The sequence below is a fragment of the Corvus kubaryi genome, unplaced genomic scaffold (genome assembly GCF_017639235.1).
Source record: "Corvus kubaryi isolate FWS band 111438036 unplaced genomic scaffold, C.kubaryi_AGA036_p1.0 37256, whole genome shotgun sequence".
NCBI lineage: Eukaryota > Metazoa > Chordata > Aves > Passeriformes > Corvidae > Corvus > Corvus kubaryi.
Window position 1 is genome coordinate 525,818 of NW_024581076.1, and position 20,864 is coordinate 546,681.

Genomic DNA, 20,864 nt, shown 5'->3' on the forward strand with positions numbered 1-20,864 from the left:
CTGAGTACCATAAGCTGTCAAGAGACATGATGGATGGTAATGGTCGTTCAGGAGATGAAGCAAAAACCAAGATCTGTTCACATCTGCTGCAGGTGTGTGGGCTGCTTATGCTCAAGTGAGCTTGTGGAGGTCATGAAGGATTTGGAGGTTCACTTCTGGGATGTCCTTGTTGTAAATCATATGGGAAAACTGGCCACTCTGAAAAAAGATTGCAGAGTGTGAACATCTGCTGGAGCCATTCTCACCATGGTAAGACCATATTTTTCCTTGCAAGAAGGTGGGGTAATCAAGGCTTCCTTCACTGTTTGCTCTTCATTGTCACCCTCATCTCCTCCCATCTACTTGGTACAAGTGGCTTCTCTGGAAATTTAACTTGCATGGTATCCCATTGTCTCATGCTATTTATTCCTCTTCTGAGACTGCCTGAGGTGCCATTTGATCATGGCAGATATCCCTTTCCTGGTATCACTTTCCCCAGGTGCTTCTGACTCAAGGGAAAACCCAGGAAGACACCCACCATCCTTATCAAGATGTAACTAGCCCAGACACCACTGCATCACATCATTTTTTCATTCCGTGTCACCGATGACTCAGCCTTCATTAGCAGCAGTCATCAGGGACTATTTCACCTACATTTCCTCCTGGCTAGAGGCCATCCCATAACCTGTGCAACTCAGTGAGCTTCAGATTGTCTCTTCCAGTGCTGTGGCTGCTTTTGAGACTCTGCTGCTCCTTCTCCTTGGCACTTTCCACATGTGGTGCTGCAAACTGCTGAGGAAGGTGGGAAGCAGCCAGTCCAGCATCTCTGCTAGCTTTGGCATTTTGGACATAGGAATTAGCAAATCCCCTGTTTGAGAACATCTCAATGTTTAAATCCTGTCGAGGGATTTAAACAGCCCATTAGGTTTTTTCCCCCCTCTGCCATGTTTCTGCAGGTTACTTTCCCATAGATAATTATGTGACTCAGGAAGACAGACACATACCTCGCATACTTGTGGGAACCATAATTCGATAGGTGGTGTAGAGCATTTTGAAGCTCTTTGAACACACAAGAGCAGCTGAATTCCCGTGACTTACCTACCCAAACCAAAGCAAGTCCAGGCAATGGCTACATAGTTTTTGTGGAGCTCTTACCCAACCGAGGACAAACATTTCCCAGGAAAGCTTTGGTCTTGCAGCACCAAGGCACAGACGCTTTTTGTTGCCAGAGAAATCACAAGTGTTTTGTCAGGTAAGGTTTACCATTTCTACTTTACCATTTTTTTTTAAAATGTCTGAACTGAGGCTGGAACAGGAACACTTTCTTCTGTGACAGCAAAGAAAAGGCAGTCGTGTTTTCTGAGAGGTCAGGGAAACAGCAAAGAGAAATTATCCTCTCTTAAGCAGCTAAGTGATTGTTATGGCTAAAATATCCTGGCAGCTAATTGCCTGTGAAGATAACTGGCAGAGCTGAGGCGTGGTGGCATTTGGTTCTGCTAGTTTAGTACAGACAGCTTTGCAACAGACACAAAAGGAGACACAGGCTTTGCTTCAAGTGCTTTAACATTTGGATTGTGGAATTGCAATTCAATTTGCTGACTTTGGAAGAAAACCAGAGAAGTAAGGAAGAGAAATTTTATTCCACATGGTGACTTTGAGGACCTTACAGATCTTAAACTCACCCCAAATCTGTATTGATATGTGCATCCAGCACCTCCTGTACTGTGTCATCAGAGCAGTGGTCCTGCAGCACTGTGAAGTGAATCCTGGTGTCCGGCCCTACATGTGGGATGGCTGGGACAGGTTTGTGAGCAGCTCCATTTGGGGGATACCCTTGCTCAGGAGTGAGAGTAAGAGTTTGGCTGGAACTAAGGATGCTCTTTTCAAAGGTCTTCAAGACTTCGGTTATCTGTGTGGCTAGAGGTGAGCTATTTAAAGGAAGTCATGACAGGTAAATAGGAATTTATTTATTGGTTTGCCTCCTACCTTTACATCCAAAGGGATGTAGAGAATAGATAGGAACTTCTAGAGCCCATCCCCATCAGCGCAGGTGACCTGAAACTACCCACCTGCCATTATATCCCCTAAGACCAGATTGGTGAATGAAAAAAGGGCTTTGTCATACAGAAAGCTTATCAAAAATGTTTTGGGGTTCCTGAGCAAAGATGGGATTCTGTCCCCAAGCCCCTTCCCTCTCTGGTCATCCTTGCAGCCCTGAACTGAGTCAGGGCTGTATTTTTGGGAAGGTTCCCTTTGGAGGAGATTGTGTGTTTCCTGGCTTGTGAATGTTTTTGTTTGTTGGGGTGAGGGGAGCAATACAACTTGCAGCTTGCCCTGACATGTGCCTGCTGTGTGTAAACCTGCAGCTTTTATAAAAAGGGCTCCTGTCTTGAGAACTGTTGAGTGTTCAAGTGCTTCTTGGCTCTGGGCTTCTCCTTTAGCTGTCGTAAGATCAGATTAATGATGTATTAGTTCAAGATAACTGCCATGAGATCATGTAATTAGTTTGTGATCATGCTCTGTGCCAGTTGGCTGAAACTGATGCTTTTAAAAAAGCGTCTTTCAGACCAGCTACAAAAAGAGCTTTTTGATTGATGACATTAACAAATAGGTCATTAGTTACCTTTTGGGCTAATTAAAGGAGAGCACATCCAAGGCAGTAAAGAACAGCTGTGGGTGATTAAAGGCAGCCATCAGGCTGAGCTCTGGGGTACATGAAAAGTAGTTTATCACCTTGTGCCTTTCACTGTGCCCACGCTGCTCCAGGTTAAACAAATTTGTAATGTCCCCCTCAAAGTCCTGATCATGCCCTGCTCAGCTCTGTAAGGCTCAGTCAGACCTTCCCATTCCCGCTCCTATTGCCTTTGGGCAGATGAACAGCTGCAGGAAGGCAGTGCCTTCGCAGGGCAGTGATACCTGCCCAAGAGCAGCTGCTGTCTGCCCAAGCGACAAGACTTCCCTTTGCCACTGCTCCCACATTCCGAGTACATGGCCTTTTTGACACAGAAGTTGTCAAGAAGTTTTTACTCAGAGCAAAACTATGAGTCAGGGGATACTTTAACTTCTCTAGACTCATTGGGTTTGAGAAGAATCTGGATTATTGTGTAGGCACCATAAGGCCACTTTGGTGAGCATGGGGAGAGAGGTTCCCAGTGCATCCCTGATGAGAAGGCAGCTATCCCTGTGTTACTGCAGGGTGCTGGGAAGCATCACGGATAAAGGGATCTGTCTCATTGCATTTAATCCCAAGTGTGATTGCTGCAAGGCTGCTGCCCGACACCTTCTCCCACAGTCTGGCCAAGCTCTTTTCTTCAGTCCCTGCTTCTTGTCTCAGCCTCAGTTCTACCTTGGCTGCCCACATCATCCCTTTGGTGTGGCGAATACAGATCCCAAACCCCAAAAGCTGTCTGGAAGCACATGTTGGGGTCAGTGCCCTCTCTTGCTGGAGAACACACCAGTAATGGCCAGCCACTCCTGTAGGGTTTGCAACATGAACAGAAACAGATTTTTCTCCCTTGTTCCAGCCTCCCCTCTCCAAACTGATACTGAACACCACTCTCCATGGTGTACTCCTTGCTGCCGCATCTACCAGACCTCCTATGACTTGTGACCACCTCAGCTGTTGTGTAGCCTTTTCTCTTGCCACAGTCCCTGCCCATGCTCACTCTTACACGAGGCTGCTACAGGCTAGTGGTAGCTGTCCACTCGCTAGCCCTGGCCTGGCAATGGGCTGGCGTGGCTTGGGGCTGCTCTGATCCCAGGAACCAGCTGTGTGGACCTCACACTACCTGGCTCCCCCAGGACAGATGCTACTCAGAAGGGATCACACATGAGCTCTTCTTAGGTGCTACAAGGTGTTGGAAAGGTTGCTCACTAAATCAAGAAATCGTTAAATGCAAAGGGCTCCACTGTGCTGTTCTGGGGGCTCAGACCAGCAAGGTGGTGTGTGAGTATCACTAGCCCTAAGTGATCACCAGCCCCAGGTGGTCACCAGCCCCAGGTGGTGATCTACCTGGATTGTATTGAGTATCTCATGAAACTATGCCCTGCTTTGTCCCTCATGGGGAAGAGAAGTAGCTGAGTCTGTGTCTTCTGGAAGAGCCACTGAATTTTACTCCCAGTCAAGTAGGTGGATGTAGTTAGAGCTCTAAACCTGAACCATATGCAAGGAGACATGATAGCACAAAGAAATGTGAGCTCCTTTGTACAGCACCTGCATCTCCACTCAGCAGCACTTGAGCCATGTGGATGGAGCCAGTTTTGAGGGCAGTGTTTGGGCAAACACTTCCAGCCAATACTTGTCCACCAGATCAAGCCTCTGCCTGCTGTAGCATTTAGGGTTTGACGCTTTAATCTCTTGTCTGTCTGGGTTAACCTCAGGTCATTGACTTTTATTTTCCTGCTGTTTTGGCCATGTGAATTCTACAGTTTATGGTACTAAAAAAAATCACCATTCAGTTGCTGAGTTCCCTGAGAGGCTGGCTGTGTGGCAGATTGTCTTGAATTGGAAATGCTCCAGAAGAGGAGCTTAACTGGGGCTTGTGCTCCAACAACCACTCCTGACAGATTAGAGGGATTGTAAAACTTTGCTGAAATGGTCATTCCAATATTATGCTATTTTTTTCTGTGGTTTGGAAGAGATTTGCAGGTTAGATTGAACATGGACAGTGCTTTGTGATCTGCATTGTTGTTATTGAGGTACAGTAAAAGCTCTGGAGTGAAAGGACTCTTAATGTATTCAGTCCCTATCATTTTTAAAATACTGTATCAGGATATAGGAGGAATGTGAGTCTTTTCTCACCTTGTTTTTCCTCAGAGGAATGGTGGAAGCTATTGGTGTGTAAAATGAGCACCCCTTGCCCTAGGTGAAGACTGCACACAGAACCTGAGTGCAGGCCCTTTGAAAAATCTCACATTTTATTTGTCTTCTTGAAAGATGGAGGTAATGGGTGTTGATTTTTGACCATAGCAAGGCTGAGCCCTTCAAGCAGCTGGAGCTGTCAACCCAGCCCTAGTGAGACAACAGCTTGAGCAGTGATGCCTCCTTCTCCAGCTCTGCATTTTAGCAAGAGCTGTATTGCATGGATATAAATGCAGCTAGTGGACCCTGTCCTGTGTTTTCACTCATCCCTTTCCCTCCCATCCCATCCTGTTGGGCAGCCACAGCGATAGTGGGCACAATGCATGCTCTGTGGTGAGACAGGGACCACAAACCCATCGCTGATGCTGACACTGAACATCCAACACCAGCAGCCCGTGCTGATACCAGGTTCTGCTGTGCAGGGAAGAGATAGATGCCCCAAAGCTACAGCAAGGACTGAGGTTTATGATCGTCTGGGTGTTTCTCATTGCTGGTGTTATCGACCCAAATAAATTTTGACCTTTGCTTTCTCTAGTGTAGGTTAGACCTTATGTGTCAGTGAAGTCAGAAGGTTTTACATCCCCAATTAATCTTCTATGTGATGAGAGCTCAGGACTCGTGTCTGTATGATTTCATGTCTATATGATTCTGAGCAGAGCGGGTCAGCAGGCAAAGAGCTGAGGTTCCTTCTTTCAGAGAAACAAGTTAATATGGAAAAGCCATTTTATCTTCTATGCTATGCTGATAAATTGCCCTTTCGTTCTTTCTCTCTTATACTTTTATTGAACTTGCAGACAAACCCCTCCCTTGGCAGGTAGAAAGAAGAAATTGCCAACAGTACGCACTGAAGAGATGCCTTTCAGTAGTGTAGCTGTACAAATAATAGGTTTTTCATTTCAGTGGCTGAAGGGAAAAATTGAAAATACTTTTCGGTTTGGATCACCCCCTAAAGGAGAATGTTTCTTTTCTTCTTTGATTTCTTTTCATAAGCGTAGCATGAGACATTCTGGTTTGAGATTATTTACTGCTTTTCATAACTTAAAAAAAATAAGAAAAAAGAAAAGAAAAAGCAAACTAGGTCACTTTCAAACCAAAACCAGCATTTGAAAGAACAAGAAAAAAAGTTTCATTTTTTAAATGTCAAAATGGAGCCTTGCTGCTCTTCTCAGGACTCTTTTTTTCTCTTTCAGCTTAAACTAATTACATAGTCAATCCAAATTTGCCTGAAGTCTCAGTACCTCTTAATTGCAATTCAGCTGAATTTGCTATGTCAAAAAACTCCAGTCCAGCTCTGCCTGTGCGTGCAGTGACCTGTCCTGCTTGCTGCTCACCAAACGCATATGGACAAGTATTTAATTCTACTCCATTAAGGTGTTGAGCAAGAGAACGTGTGAAATGACTTCTTGCAGGTCTGGCCAGCTGGGGAAGAACCAGCATACTCCTGGTTCTTGCTGGTGAGACCTGGCAGTAGGCTGAGGTAGGGGCTTTGGCTGTGCCGTGCTGGGAGCCACTGGGAGCCAAATACGTCAGTGTGGAGCTGCTGCCCCTTCCCGCAGCTCCCCTCAGTAAGATGGTAGCTGAGAGGTACCAGTGCTTGGGAAGTGCAGTGGGATGGCTCAGCCGTGCTTTGCTTCCCTATGGAGACAGGGCCCCATCCATCTCTTTCTTGGCCTCATTTGCTAAGGAGATGGTGCTGGTGTGATGGTGTCCCTCCATTGCTATCTGCCTACCTCTACCAGGAATGCCCTCAATTAGGGTCATGACAGCATTAAATTGCAAAAAATTCCTACAAATAATGATGAAGAAAATCAGAGACCGAGTAGAGATGATCAGCTGCCAGTGTGGTGGGGCTCGTGGGACACACCTCACCATGAAATCAGCTCCATTGCTGCCTTTTGGGGTCTGGGTTTGCCTCAGACACTGCTGAGGAAGATCCTTGTTGTCACCTCCTTTTCAGCATCTTCCAACAGAGGCAAAAACTTGTTGTTGCATCACAACACTTGTATGTTTCCTTAATAAATTAGAGGTTGCTGATACTGGATGGACTCTATTCCCTTCCAAATCCATGTAATCCTGAAGGCTTAGGGGTGCATTAAATGCCTGTATGTGCTACCCCACCAGGGATCATAGAACCACAGAATCATAGAATTGCTTGGTTTCGAAGGGACCTTAAAGATCACCTAGTTCCAACACCCCGGCTGTGGGCATGGGCGCCACCCACTAGCCCACATTGCTCAAAGCCCCATCCAGCCTGGTCAGAGACTTCCAGGGATGAGACATCCGTAACTTCTCTGGGCAATCAGTTCCAGTGCCTCACCACCCTAACAGTAAAGAATTTCTTCCTAATATCTAATCTAAATGCTTTTTATAAGCCACCTTTAGGTACTGGAAGGTGCTATATGGTCTCCCTGGAGCCTTCTCTTCTCCAGGCTGAGCAACCCCAGCTTTCTCAGCCTGTCCTCATAGGGGAGGTGCTCCAGTCCTCTGATCATCTTCACGGCCCTCCTTTTGACTCACTCCAACAGGTCCATGTCCTTCTTGTGCTGAGGATGCAGCACTGCAGGTGGGATCTCACAAGGGCAGAGCAGAGGGGCAGAATCCCCTCCTCACCCTGCTGGCCATGCTGCTTCGGATGCAGCCCAGGATGAGGTTGGCTTTCTGGGCTGTAAGCACACATTGTTGGTTCATGTCCAGCTTTTCATCCATGAGAACACCAAGTCTTCTGCAGGGCTGCTCTCCATGAGTTATTCTTACAGTCTTTGCTCACATCTGGGATTGCCCAGATGCACAGGTCCAAGGAGTAAAGGGAAGATAAAGGTCTCCAGGAAGATTCTCAGGTGCAATAAACCTGTAGGTTTCTTGACTGATAGTCAAGAAAATAATTTAGTGTCTACACCAGAAAGGAACTTTTTAGGGCGGAGAGCTCTCATGTTAACTGCTCAATAATCCCCATCCTTCCCTGGTGGCTCAGAGCCACTACTCCAGGGCTGGGGCGGCTGTGAGAGCCAAGTGGCCAGTGGTAGTGTTGCCTTGGAATGTATAAATGATTGTAATTTCCAGCCTGCAACTCCTGTCCATGGAGGAGCTGGGATGTGGGAAAAAGGGCCAGCAAGCCTGCCCACTCCCCTCGCTTGCCAGGACCTGATGGCTGGGCATGTAAAGCCAAGACACACATCCCCGATGGATGTCCTTGTGAAACATCGCCTCACTCAGAAGTAAAACCCCACCCCTGCAAGTATCATGACAGATTAGGAATTTCTCAGTGTTGGTCAGACTGATAACAGAAAATGGAAGATGTCCAAGTGTTGGTGGCCTTTTGATGCAGTGGGGAGGCCTGTTGATGTGGTAAGTCGAGGCGTGGTAGAGTCAGCAACTCCTTGGTCCAAGAGTTCCCTGTGAGCCATGTGGGTTTTTTCTCAATTTTTTTCTTAATTAATTTTCTTTTTTTCTCCTGAAATATTGACAAGATTTTCCTCTGCTGAGGTGAGCTTCTCAGCAGCTGGCTATGGTCCAGCAGCACGACAGATGCTCAGTGTATCTTTTGATTATTCCCCAGAGAGAGCAGCAGGAGGCATTGCAAGCAGATCTTTGATGCTGCGGATCAGAGATGGACCCTGGTGAAAACTGGAAGCTGGATGAAACAAACTGGCTGTCTCGTGGTGGGATCCACCCATTTTCCAGTGTGAAAGGAGGTAGGATGTGATTGATGATTTTTAATCCACCCAGTGAAAGTGCTGAGAGCCTTCCCAATATGCTGCTGCCATTCACTGTGCTTGCAGTGGCCCCAGGGGTTTTGCTGGGCTATATCCAGAGCCAGGCAGTACTTGGTATGAAGGTGGGAAAGGTCTGACCCAAACCGTCACACTTACACAGGCACTTGGCCTGCGGCTTCTTTTCCTTGTTCAGAGTGGACTTTCAAAGAAAAAAAGAGAAGAAAATAAAAGAAAGAAAAAAGGCTTCAACACCCATCTTTTGGCCAGTTAATGTGCCACTTGTGCTAGATGTAACCACCCTCACTCTCCACAAGCAGAACTCCGCAAATGACCATTGTTGGGAAGGAGTGACAGGAGAACTGATAAAATATTCTCTTCAATCACATTTGTGGGGGATAATTTAGGATGGCTGCAGGATACATGCTGTCCTGGCAGTGACAGGGGGGCTGCCCCAACTGGGGCTCCGTGTGCAAGGACTGTTCAAGGCTTCAGCCCACCTTAGCCGGACACAAGATGTCCCACCTCAAGGCTAGGGTTCATTGCTCTCTAGAAATTGCCTGTTTCAGGAAAGCACCGAGGGCAGATGCAATGAGAAGTACCCAGCAGTCCTTTTTCCTCTATTAATTAATCTCTACCTAATTTCCAGTCAGCTGCTCTTACTTGCTTTTTAATCCCCATTTGAACATTTGGCAGGAGCAGCCACAAGTGCTCCTTGCTCAGCCCCAGGTCATCTTTGTTACCAGAGGTCCCTGTCCCCTGGGCCAGCACAAGCTGTCCCTCCTTGGGCAAAGTTCCTTCTTTGTCTGGGTTGTGCTGTGCCCTAGACTAAAACCAAAATAAACCCACAGCCTTCCAGATGGCAGCACCTTGGGAATGGAAACACTTTGCTTTGGTAAAGTGCTCACTTATCTCCATCTGTTTCCCTTGGCTTCCCGCTGGTAGCCCAGATGCTGGGGGAAGGGAAAGGGACAAACCAAGAAGCAGCATCGCCTCCTTTTCTGTGAGAGCTGAATTACATAAGTAGCTTTATCCTTTTGAGCCCATAAGTAGATTTATGCTTTTGAGCCCTGGGTTCAATATCACCAGCAAAGCACCACTGGGCAGCATCCTTATGATAGAACATCTGTTGCTTTTCCAGGTACCCAGCCCAGGGTGGCTCCAGGGGACCAGCACAGGGATGCTTCCTGCAGTCCACTCTTTTTTCCCATTAGAACAATCTCTGCTTCTGTTATTTCTGAAAAGTCTTTCCTGTGTGCATGGTCTGTGTTATTGTTTATAGCTGTATTGGTTAAATGCCCATTGACTTCAGGACTGCAATGTGCTTGTGTCTGTAGAGGATGGCAGAGTCACTGCCATCACGAGTTCAGAAAAGTCCAAACCAGCTGAACAATTGAATGTGGATGTACATTGGCTTTTGGTTTTGTATGCAGCCCATTGCTATCCTAAACTAGTGGCTCACAGTGTTTTCCAACTGTTGGGCCTAAGAGCATTTTATAACAGGGGGCAAGATCTCTTAGAAAGGGCACAGGTATGGATTGCTGTAGGGCATCACACACCTGCCCTTCTTAAATGCCGTTCTGGAACCCCTAGGAAAACAGCGATCCACAGATTCCAGACCAAAAGTTTTTTGAGTCAAGCCCATTCATTGAAAAAATGCTATGAATCATAAAGGGATAAAAAACCAGCACAAAACCCCCCACCCACTGCAATTTAATTTTTTTTTAAATTTGCATTGGGTTTTTCAATTTAGCAACACTTTTGACATTGCAAGAAATGTTTGAAAATAGCAAAATCCCCCCCAACTACAAGGCACAAATGGGATTCAACACTTGGCCACGTGTGTGGTTGTGGGTCTTACTGGCAGTGAGCGATCTGTGTGTGTTGTTCTCTGCAGCTGGGAGCAGACAAGAGTGGTGGGTGGGTGGGCTCGTTTATGGGATGCAAAATAAACCCCTACAAGTTTTTGATGAGAGATGCCACCAGCTCAGGGATTTCCAGAGATCGTGGCCTAACCCGTCACTGGCACTGAGTTACTGTGGTGCTGTTATCAGATGACTCAAAGGTTTGGTCAGCCTCTGAATAATTCTTGCTCCCGCTGGTTAAACCTTCTCCAGCTGCTGTTGTTGGAGCAGCCTGTAGCATACAGGAAAGCTTTGCTGCAGGCAGGGTGCTCCTGGCCATGCCCTAAGCACCATGTAAATTGAAGAAAGGGAGTGAAAAGCTGTGGTGTGGACAAAAAAGGGAGCATTGCCAGGGATCCCAGGGAGGACACAGATGGGGCAGTGGAGCTTCTGCTCCTCAGGGCTCATCCTGACAAGCATCTGTCTTGAGATGGTTCTGAGGTTTTTCAATAACAGCTGAATTAGAAGAAAACCCACAACATGCACATGAAAGCTGTCAGGGTGAACTGGAAGCAAGCTGAGCAAGGGCTTATCAGCAGTGTGATGAAAACAGCATTGTTACTCCCCCTGTCCTCATTTACCTCTCCAGCTGACTTCCTGAGCATTTGTTCTTCTTCCCGCAGACAATGAGCTCTCCGAAGGTGCCCCAGCCCTCTTTGCTCTGGATCAGCTGGGTAAGTCCATGCATGACACATTTTCCTCTCCCTGTTTTTTCTATGTTGAGTAATTAGGAGATGACTTAAACAACAGCAGGGCAGCTGCTGAATGCTTTAAAATTTATCAGCAGCAGTGCCTCCTTTCTGTGTTGTTTTTTAATGCCATCCATCAGAGGGATGGAACAACTTGACAGTAGATGTGTTTGATACATTTCTGTGTTAAATCGATGCAGTTTTTTTTCCCCTGGGAGAGAAGCTGTTACCTTTCTGGTGCAGAGCACTATAGGATGCTGTTGTTTCTTGGCTGGGGGTTTGAAGCTTAGCCAGCAGGTGGTACTGGAGTTTATGTGACTTTCTGGCACCTTGCAAAATGATGAGGGATTTTTCTTCACCTGGGAGGCAGAAATAGAGATGTGTAAAGCAAGAGTGAAGAATAAGATACTCAGAGAGAAAACAACCTCAAATGGACAAGGGAAGCTGAAGGCTTCAGAGGCTGAATCCATGGGGAAACCTCATCTGGCAGTGATCTCCCCTGATTCCCAGGGTCAAGGTCAAAAGAGGTGTGATTCTCAGGATGAGTTAGAGACGTTCTAGGTGGGGTGGGGTGAGGACTTGAGCTGCAGGATGGGAAGCTTCTGAAGGAGGACTTCTGGGCACCCAGCACTGGAGGTCTGATGTGCATGGAAAGGGGAAAATCACAGAATCACGAAATGGGTAAGGTTGGAAAGAACCACAGTGGGGTCATCTGGTCCAACCTTCCCACTCAAGTGCCATCAATTGCACAGAGTTGCATCTAGATAGCTCCAAAATATCTCCAGTGAGGAAGACCCCCCAATCCCTCAGGGCAGTCTTTTCCAGTGCTCGGTCACCCACACAGTAAGGAAGTTTTTTCTCATATTTAGGTGGAACTACCTGTGCACCAGTTTCTGCCTGTTGCTGTTTGTCCTATTGCTTGGCTCAACTTAGAAGAGCCTGGGTCCATCCTCTTGACACCTTCCCTTCAGATACTCATTGATAAGTCATCTCTTCATGAGGCTGAACAGGCCCTCAGCCAATCCTTGCAAGAGAGATGCTCCAGTCCCTTAATCCTCTTTGTAGTCCTCCTCTGTATCTGCTCCAGGAACTCCACGTCTCTCTCGTACTGAAGAACCCAGAACTGGACCAGCCCTCAACCCCTCCTGAGAAGAGCATGCTGGAAGGCGTGAATAAGAAGTGCTGGGAGATATGCCAGTCTCAGGACTGGGTACCCTGCCTTGCTCTGTGGCAGCATGGTGGGACTCCTCTGGCACACTGCAGTGTGCACCACCTTGACACGACTGAGCACTGGCCCTTCCCCACAAGGAAAAGGCACCCTCCTCTTCATTTTCAGGGCAATACATTCTCCATACTTGGAGATATTCAAAAGCTCTCTAGACAAAGACCTGGGAAATGGGCTGTAGGTGGCCCTGCTTGAGCAGGGGATTGGACCAGATGAACTCCAGAGGTCCCTGCTAACCTCAACCTATCTGTGATTCTGTGACTACCCTGCCACTCTTGGAACCCACCTTGACCCCAGTAAAGATGATCCACATGCACTCACGGGGTACTCACCATGTACGGCACTGGTGGAAACTTGGGATAATAGGGTAACACTGCAGGAGCCCAGAAAGTGGTTTTTATCAAGTATAGCCATCTTCAATGTATATTTCTGCTGCTAGGAGACAGGTTCTTGAAAAAAAATCCTAGAAATACAAAAATGCTTAAAAACTGTATGATGCCTCACTGGTTCTGGAATGGGTGGCGTATCAAGTGGTTGTCCTCACTTCCAGCGAGGATATATACTTGATCACATTTTAAAGTAGTCTGTGTGAGCTCTCTCCACTTGGTGTCAGGATAGAGACTGCCCTGACATGCATTCACCCAGAAGAGTGTCTTAACAGGGAATGGGAATAAAGCCAAGAGCCTTCTTTTGGCTGCCTCATTCATTACCTGATTCTGGTTAAAACATGTAAGATAACTTCAAAATGCATTTTCTGTGACAGAACTTGGACCAGCTCCTTTTATATTCTTGGTTATCCTTGTCTTATTCCTTGAACAGAGTCTTTCCTCAGTGGCATGTGCCCAGCTCTCCTAACCCTGGTATTTAGTGACAAAGATAAAGCTCCCTCTCCCAAATAACAAGTTGTGGTCGATTTTAGGAGGAACTCCTCGGATATCACTTTCCTCTGCATAGCAACTTAGACATCCCTCAGTCTGGAAAGGATTATCCAAACCAGTGCTTATATCACCTTACAATTCCACTCTCCTTTCCAAACATAGCACAAGATGTGATTACTCCATCCAAGGTAGACAAGACAGAAAAAAGATATGAGATAGCAGAACAAGTAATGGAAATACAATCTCTCCTCTTGCCTTCCTCCCAGCTGGTGAGTTTTCAGCTGGATCAGTCCCCTGGCCCAAGTCAGGCACAGCTGTCTAGTTTGCAGTGCCAGGCAAGACAGACGGTAAGACCAAGAACAGGTTGGAGAGAGAGAGGACAAGACCATGCCGGTAGCAGCTTGGATTCATGCTGTGAAGTGATTGTGTAACCAAAGAATACCAGGTCAAAAATACTCCTCTCTGGTCAAACCAGCCACCTAAACAGCTGGAGTTATTAGTAGAGGAGCAGCAGATAAAAGAGTATTATAATAACAACATTCTGAGACAAACCATCAATATTTTAATAATCATCAGGATAAAAATCACAAAAAGGCAGGTCTGAGCAGGACTTCAGGGAGACAGATACACCCCACTTCTGCCTGGAGGCAGGGATAGTGGCTCCTGTTCACCCATCACCCTGTGTGCAGGACCAACTCATCCTAACAGCCTTCCTAGGCAACTCACCCCAGTGCTTTGCTGCACTGGAAGGGTTTCCTCAGTGTCTAATTAGATTTGCATAATTTAAGCCAAAGGCAGGCATAAAGGCCCTCCATGGATCAGACTGAGAGTTTCTTGCCCACTCTGCAGGGGCTGAAGGGGGCATTCAATGGAGGATCAGTGGAGTGTATCCCTTTCTTCCTGCTCAACATGTCTTCCTTGACCTCTAGTCCTGTCTCCAGTTTTCTGTCAGCTTGTCCCAGCTTGCTGTCAACTGCAAATGTGAAAAACAGTGCTTGGATTTTGTGTTATTTGTGGAAATGCTGATCAGGACCAGATTCATGAGAAGTTTTTTTGCATCACATCATACCACAAGCAACTAACCTCTAAGAAAAGTTTTGACCAGACATGCACCCACCTTTTCATATTTTCTTGTAGCCCCTGTGTTCCTATCCTGCGTATAGTGACCCCGTATGATACAGTACCACAAGCCACACTTACACACCAACACATACAGCATCTGCACCTCCTTGTTCACCTACCTGGTTTATCACCTCATTGCAGCAGGTCAGATGAGTCTGACAGCTCTGTTCTTGCTGAATGCGTGCTGGATGTTACTCATACTTTCCTTTTCTCCATGTTTGCAAAAATTTTAGTGATTCCAAAGCTTCCAGTGATGGAATTAACCATAACTGGGAAATCCTTCCTAACTCTTCTTTCTCTCTTTGTCTTAAAGATCTGTGGTCTGCTTTGTCATGTCTGACCTTTGAAAACCTCTCTGTGGTCTGCTGCTGTGCAAGTCAGTGCATGGCTCACCTGTACCTTGTGCAGTAAGAACATTTCTGACATTCCCTGGAGAAGTACCAGGCAAGGGAGGCAAAAATGACTGAGGGAGAGAGCAGCTTTTGTGAAAGCAGACTCTGAGAAAACTACAGCTGAATTGGGTGGAAAAGAGGTGCTTGAAGGAAGGTACAATAGAACTACAAGAATTATGAATGGCATTGAAGTAAATAAGTGCAGGAGAGACATGGACACAATGGACATGGTCCAGCAAAGGGCCACAAGGTTGATGAAGGGATTGTGGCAGCTCTCCTGTGAGAAAAGGCTGAGAGAGCTGGGTGTCATCAGCACAGAGAAGGAATGGCTCTGGGAGATCTCATCAATGTGTATAAATACCTGTAGGGAGGTTGTAAAGCGGTTGTAATCAGGCTCTTTTCAGTGGTGCCCAGTGCCAGGACCAGAGGCAATGGGCACAAACAGAAACACAGGAGGTTCCCTCTGAATATCAGGAAGCAATTTTTTCTGTGAGGGTGACCAAGCACTGGCACATGTTTCTCAGGGAGGTTGTGGACTTTCCATCCTTGGAGTTATTCCAAAGCCATCTGGATGTGGTCCTGGGTAACAGGCTTTAGGTGGTCCTGCCTGAGCAGGGTGGTTAGACCAGACGACCTGCAGAACCCCTTCTGACCTCAACCAGTCTGAGATTCTGTGAAATAGGGAAAGGCTTAAAATAACCCAAAGGAAGTGTGTCTTCATTCAGCACATAATTCCTCTGTGCAACTTGCTGCCACAGAATGTCCAGGGTGCCAAAAGCATGAATAGGCTCAAAAAATGATTAGAAAACATCATGGGAGAAAGGTCTATGAAGGGCTCTCAAACTTGATGATGCAGTTAAACTTCTGGCTCAGGAAGGCAAGTGGGATCATGTACTAGAGGAAACAGCACTTGTAATGTTCTATGCATTTTCTCTGCAGTCGTCTACTGGAGAGGACACTTGGAGCTCTTAAACTTTGCAATAATCCAATGTGGTCCTTCTTGTCTTTCCTTAGGTCCACAGTGACTAACCAGAAGAAAAAAAAAACCCAAAGCCACACCTTCTCTTCCTTTCCTTTCTTCGCCTGTCTCTCCTCTCCCACAGCTTTGGCTGCTGGATTTCAGCAGATATGAATCAGACGGTGACTGTTGTGTTCCTTTTGTTCTGTAAATGATTAAAACAGAACATTTCACACTTGCTTTGTGGCTCAGTAGAGAAATGCTCCATTTTCTCCTTGGCAAATCCTGAGGTGGAACTTCTGGCTATGGAGAAAGTGAGATCAGGGAGAGAAAAACTATCCCAACAGAGGAACATGTGCAGACTGCTTTTCTGTCTCTCCCGTGCTTGGCATATCTTCTCCCCATTTTCCATTTTCTCATCCCTCCTCTCTTTTCCACCTCCTTCCCACCCCACTGGCATTTTTTCTGCTTGCTGCTTTAAGATAATTTAATTGAATATCAGAAAAAAAGAAAGCAGACTGAACGAAAAATGCAAGGTGAAAGCCCCCAGCGCAGAAAGCCCTGGGAAGAGTAATGAGAATGTGATGAAACGGAAAAATAAAGTGGGAGTAGGGGGTATGAACCTCACTCTGCCAAAATCAAGATGAATACGTATGGGAGATGCAATATCTCAGTGGAAACCCCTAGGACCTGTGCCTCACATTTCCTGACAGCCAACCAGAGGAGGAATTAGCTGGCTGTACTATTTATAAGTGCACCCTGGGCATGGCCAGCTTGCTGGAGGAGGCTCCCCACAACAGCGGCTTGCAGGAAATACTGCTTTGGTGATACTGACCGCCTGGGGAATAAACACGCCCAGAAACGAGATCTCATTGGATATAAAGGGAAGGAAAGAGAAAGCCCTGGTCCCTGCCCTGCTTCTTCCCACTGCTTCACAGCCATCCAGCTGGTTTTTTTTCTTTGTTGTCCTGACCTCATCCCATACTGAAGCAAATCCAGAGAGCGAGTGCTCTGCTTAGCTGTCTTCTGCCAGAAACCAAAGAGGTCAAGTTATTAGAGAAAAATGAAAGCTCTTTGGCAGAACTGGAAAAACAGATGTGCAGAGATATTTCTGCTGCCTCCAAACACAATGCTGCCTATGAAATGTGTATCAGAGGTGATCTGAAAAATATGCACAGTTTTTGCAGTAGAAATCTTAACAGTGGCTAGTTATTTAGCAGGATGGGTTTCTTTGGGGCTCCCCAAACCACTGAGTTTACTGGCTGCTAGGTTACAAGATTACTTTAAAACCTTCTGCAGATGTAGTTTAGAAGGTCGTGCTCCAGTGCTGCAGGAGGATCTGCCTCTGCCCAGTAGCTGGAAGTCAGTTGGGGATGGTGAGAATGGGGAGCTGTGTCTCTGCAGGGCACGTAAAGCCTGTGACTATCAAGAAGAGATAGGGTATTCTGCGCCTGAGGTATGGTAAGGACATCTTTCATGTCAAAGGCTTTGTGGCTTTTATTCACTAAATTTGCCTGGGTGGAAGTTTCTACGCAGTGTATTCTGATTTCTTGATTCAGCTCTTGCTGTGGTCTCGGCACTGCAGGGCAGCTATTTGGGCCATCCCCAGAGGTGGTGTTAATGGGGCTGGAACCCTCTGGCTGCCCATCAGCCACTGCTAAAAGCAGCAACGACAGCAAGAAGTGGAATTGTGTGCAGGCATTTGGGGTTGCCGCAGTGTCAGGCAGAGCGGGACAATTATTTGTTTGCTTGCGGCATTTGGAATCTGTGGGATTACACGCATGGTTGGCTGCAAATGTAGCGAGCAGCAATACCCGGGTGCGCCCGTAGCTTGGGATGGCCACATCCCTGCTGCAGGGTCTCAGGGGTCCGGCCCCAGGTCTGTCAGTAGCAATTGCTTCGAGCTCCCCAGCTGGCAGGTGTTTGGGATGGTGCAGGGATGCTGAGTGATGCAGGGGGCTGCTAAGGACCAAGCCATGATGGCACCTGGAAATGCTTCTCCCTCCCCATGGAGCTCACCAAAGTGCTTGGGGTATCCATGAGAGGTGTTTGTTTTCCGTGGCAGGGTATAAGAGACATGGGATGTGTGGATAATGTGGGTCTCCTGAATCCATGGCTACCAGGGAGAAGCAGGAGGGAGGCAGTGAAAAGAGATGGCACTGTCATATCCACTCTGCAGACCTGACAGCTGGAGTTATGGTGGCACTTGGTCCTGGCTGAGCAGATTAGAACTAAAAGGGGTGAAAAATTAACTTCTTTCCTTCCCCAGATTCCTTTGAAGAATGACATAAAACAAACAAACACACAAAGAAATATTAAAATATTGGAGCTATTCCCAAATTGAGGGAACAATATATTTTAATAAAATATATAAATAAAAAAATTATTAAGTACATATAAAACATATTAAAATATTGGAGCTACAAAGGGGAGAAGCTTGAGTGGCAGTTGCCTTGCCCTCCTGGGCAGACACAGCTCCCCAGAGGTCATCTGGGGATAACCTCTGAGAGATGTAACAAACCAAAAGGGGTTAGAGAACTCCCTCTGCAATCTGTCACCCTGTGTGGCCACTTGCCAGTTTATAAAATCAAAATGGAATTGAAGAGGAAAAAAGATTTTGAAAATCATGTGCAAACACACACCAGAAAATTGATTACATGAGAGAAAATTGAAACAATACCTTCACTTCAGCAGAAAAAAAGGGTCTTTTCCTTGGGAACATAACAGCATGGCTCACCAGGTCCTTGCAATGCTACTGAAAGACAAGATGGCAGATAATCTTTTTTCCTGATATATTTGTTCTTCTAGCACCAAAATCATCACTGATCACCATGTAGGAGTAGGTAAAAGGGGAGCACAAACTCTGGGGCCAGAATGAGAAACAAAATAAGCCCTTGAACAGGATGGATCTGCTTGGCCAAGGGCAGTACAGCCAGATGGCCCCCATGACACAGACTGGGAAGCAGAATAACCATAATAATGTGTCCCATTTTGCCCAATCAAATTATAAAATTGGAACATGACAAAAAGTACCACTTGAATTGTTACTTTGAACTGGACTCATGGGACTTACTGGACAGCAGTGCCCTCATCCCACTTCATCTGCCACAGTGAACAGGCACTTAACAAGCAAGGGCAAAATTTCACCTTCATTTTACAGCTGAACTGGTTCATGGCTCACCTGCGCTTATAAGCAAAGCTAACATTTATCTCTGGGAGAGGTAGGAAAATCTGAAAAATCCAAGGCAAATTCCTCTTGGGGACTCAGGTGTCTAACTCTATTGTCAAGGTTCCCCATGACTTTGCAAAGGCAAATTTGAATTTGAATTTAGGCATTCAAAAACCTGAATTTGGGCTTAATCTTCTCCCACATATTCAGGGCACCTGCAAAGGAACTGAACATCGATCTCTAATACAAGTCTGGTACCCTAAGCACTGGCCTGTAGTTTGTCTCCCAAAGAGGTCAAGGGTATGATGATTCCCCTTGTCCCCCACCTCAAAAAGCAGCATATTTGCAATTCGCTTCTCCCCTGTTTGAGCATAACCCCAGCCTGTATTAGATGACTTCAGGGAGACAGGTAATAGATGCTTCAGCTTCAAAGCTTTAGAGAGACACTGCAGGGACAGCACCTGACTGGCACCTTACCTTGCACACAGGCATGGAGGGAAGGGCACCTCTGAGGATGTCCAGCTCACATGGCAAACATCATTCTGGGGTAACTTCTGTCATGGGAGATGCACAGATGCAGGAACTGAGGAACCTGATTTCACTGCTGAATATTTTTTCCTTCTTTGCCTCTTTCCCATATCCTATAGCGTCCCTGTGTGCTGCATCTGAGCAAAACCCAAACTGAGCAAAGCTGGGTTTTGTGATGCAAAAAAGCAATGCCTCAGACTGCTGTGAACCACAGCACCCTCACAGTGCCTGGAGGTACCAGGAGTCCTCTCTGCATCCATACAGTCCAGTGACAATGGCACGGGGGCAGCTCCTGTCTTGCTGTGCCCCTTTATGGGGCTGTGGTGGCAGTGAGTGAGTTCTTCTTCAGCCTGTTGCTGCATTCCTTCCTACCTGCCTTTATCCATTTGGCACAGTGTTGAGGAGGGAGAAGCCACCATCAGTTCCTGGGAGAAAGTACAAATACAATGGACAATCCTGGCATCAGTGGGCAGCTTGCTGGACTGAAGAAGGTTGAAGCACTGAGATGGGGAAACCCAAGCAGTGTCCTGGCAGTGCCACTCATCCCAAAAGATGCCCACCCTGTGGGCCAGTGCTGGGAATAGGGTGTGTTGGGACTGCCCAACCCCGTCTGTGCCCGTATGTCTGCAGGGATAGGAATGAAGTGCTGTGCAACACCAGAGGAGCTGTCCTGCCATGTCCCCTCTGTCAGACCCTTGGCAGAACGGCTGGAGTGGTCGGGGGAGATGGAGTAGCGGCTCACTCCAGCCCTAATGAACACACCCGTGGAGCTGGTGTGCCAAACCACAAAGACACCTGAGCTGGCAAATGTCCTGTCTTCCCATTACCGCAGCGCTTGCACTCAGCATCAGCTGTAAATCCCTTGACATAAAGGGATATGTGCACCCACCACTCATGTGAATATGTGTGATGGAGCAGGTGGGCAGCAGGGCAAGGGGCTGCGTTCAGGAATGGGGCGCTGAGTTTAGGAACGGGGAGCTGAGTTTAGGAACGGAGTGATATATGGCCCAGTCAATCCCCAAACAGCCATCGGCTCCTCCATGCACAGGGAGCAGCTAGAGCTCTGGGAGATGAGGAGGATGCCCAGGGTTAATTCACGGGATTGGGACTCGGGGTAACCCCCACCAACTGTCCCTCAAGAGACCAGGGAGCCTGTGCCGGTACCTAGGTCGGGATTTAGATCCCGAGCATCCCCAGACATGAGGCGGGGCAGCCGTGCTGCCACACAGGCTCACCCCAGGCGTAGCCAGCTGTCTTTACGCGGTTCCGTGTGCGGCTGCGAGCCTCCAGCCTGTCCCCACAGCGCGCCGCCCCCACATACCCGACCGGAGGGGCGAGGGGCGGGCAGCGGCCGCCCCGCGCCGGGAGGTGCCCGGACCGTCCCCGGACCCGCCCCGTCGGCTGCCCCCGCCCCCGGCTGTCCCCGCCCCGGCCCGGCCACAGCCGGCT

General features: G+C 47.4%; 1 protein-coding gene across 1 annotated transcript in view; it reads left to right on the forward strand.

Annotated features, from left to right (window-relative positions):
* The first annotated feature begins 1,087 nt into the window (after positions 1-1,087).
* AMOTL1 (angiomotin like 1) overlaps positions 1,088-20,864 on the forward strand; it is a 78,807-nt gene continuing 59,030 nt past the window's right edge. The window contains exons 1-3 of the mRNA XM_042023726.1: positions 1,088-1,231; positions 8,397-8,532; positions 11,078-11,128. Of these exons, the coding sequence (XP_041879660.1) occupies positions 8,448-8,532; positions 11,078-11,128 (136 nt within the window). The 5' untranslated portion in view covers positions 1,088-1,231; positions 8,397-8,447. The remainder of the gene's footprint in view (positions 1,232-8,396; positions 8,533-11,077; positions 11,129-20,864) is intronic.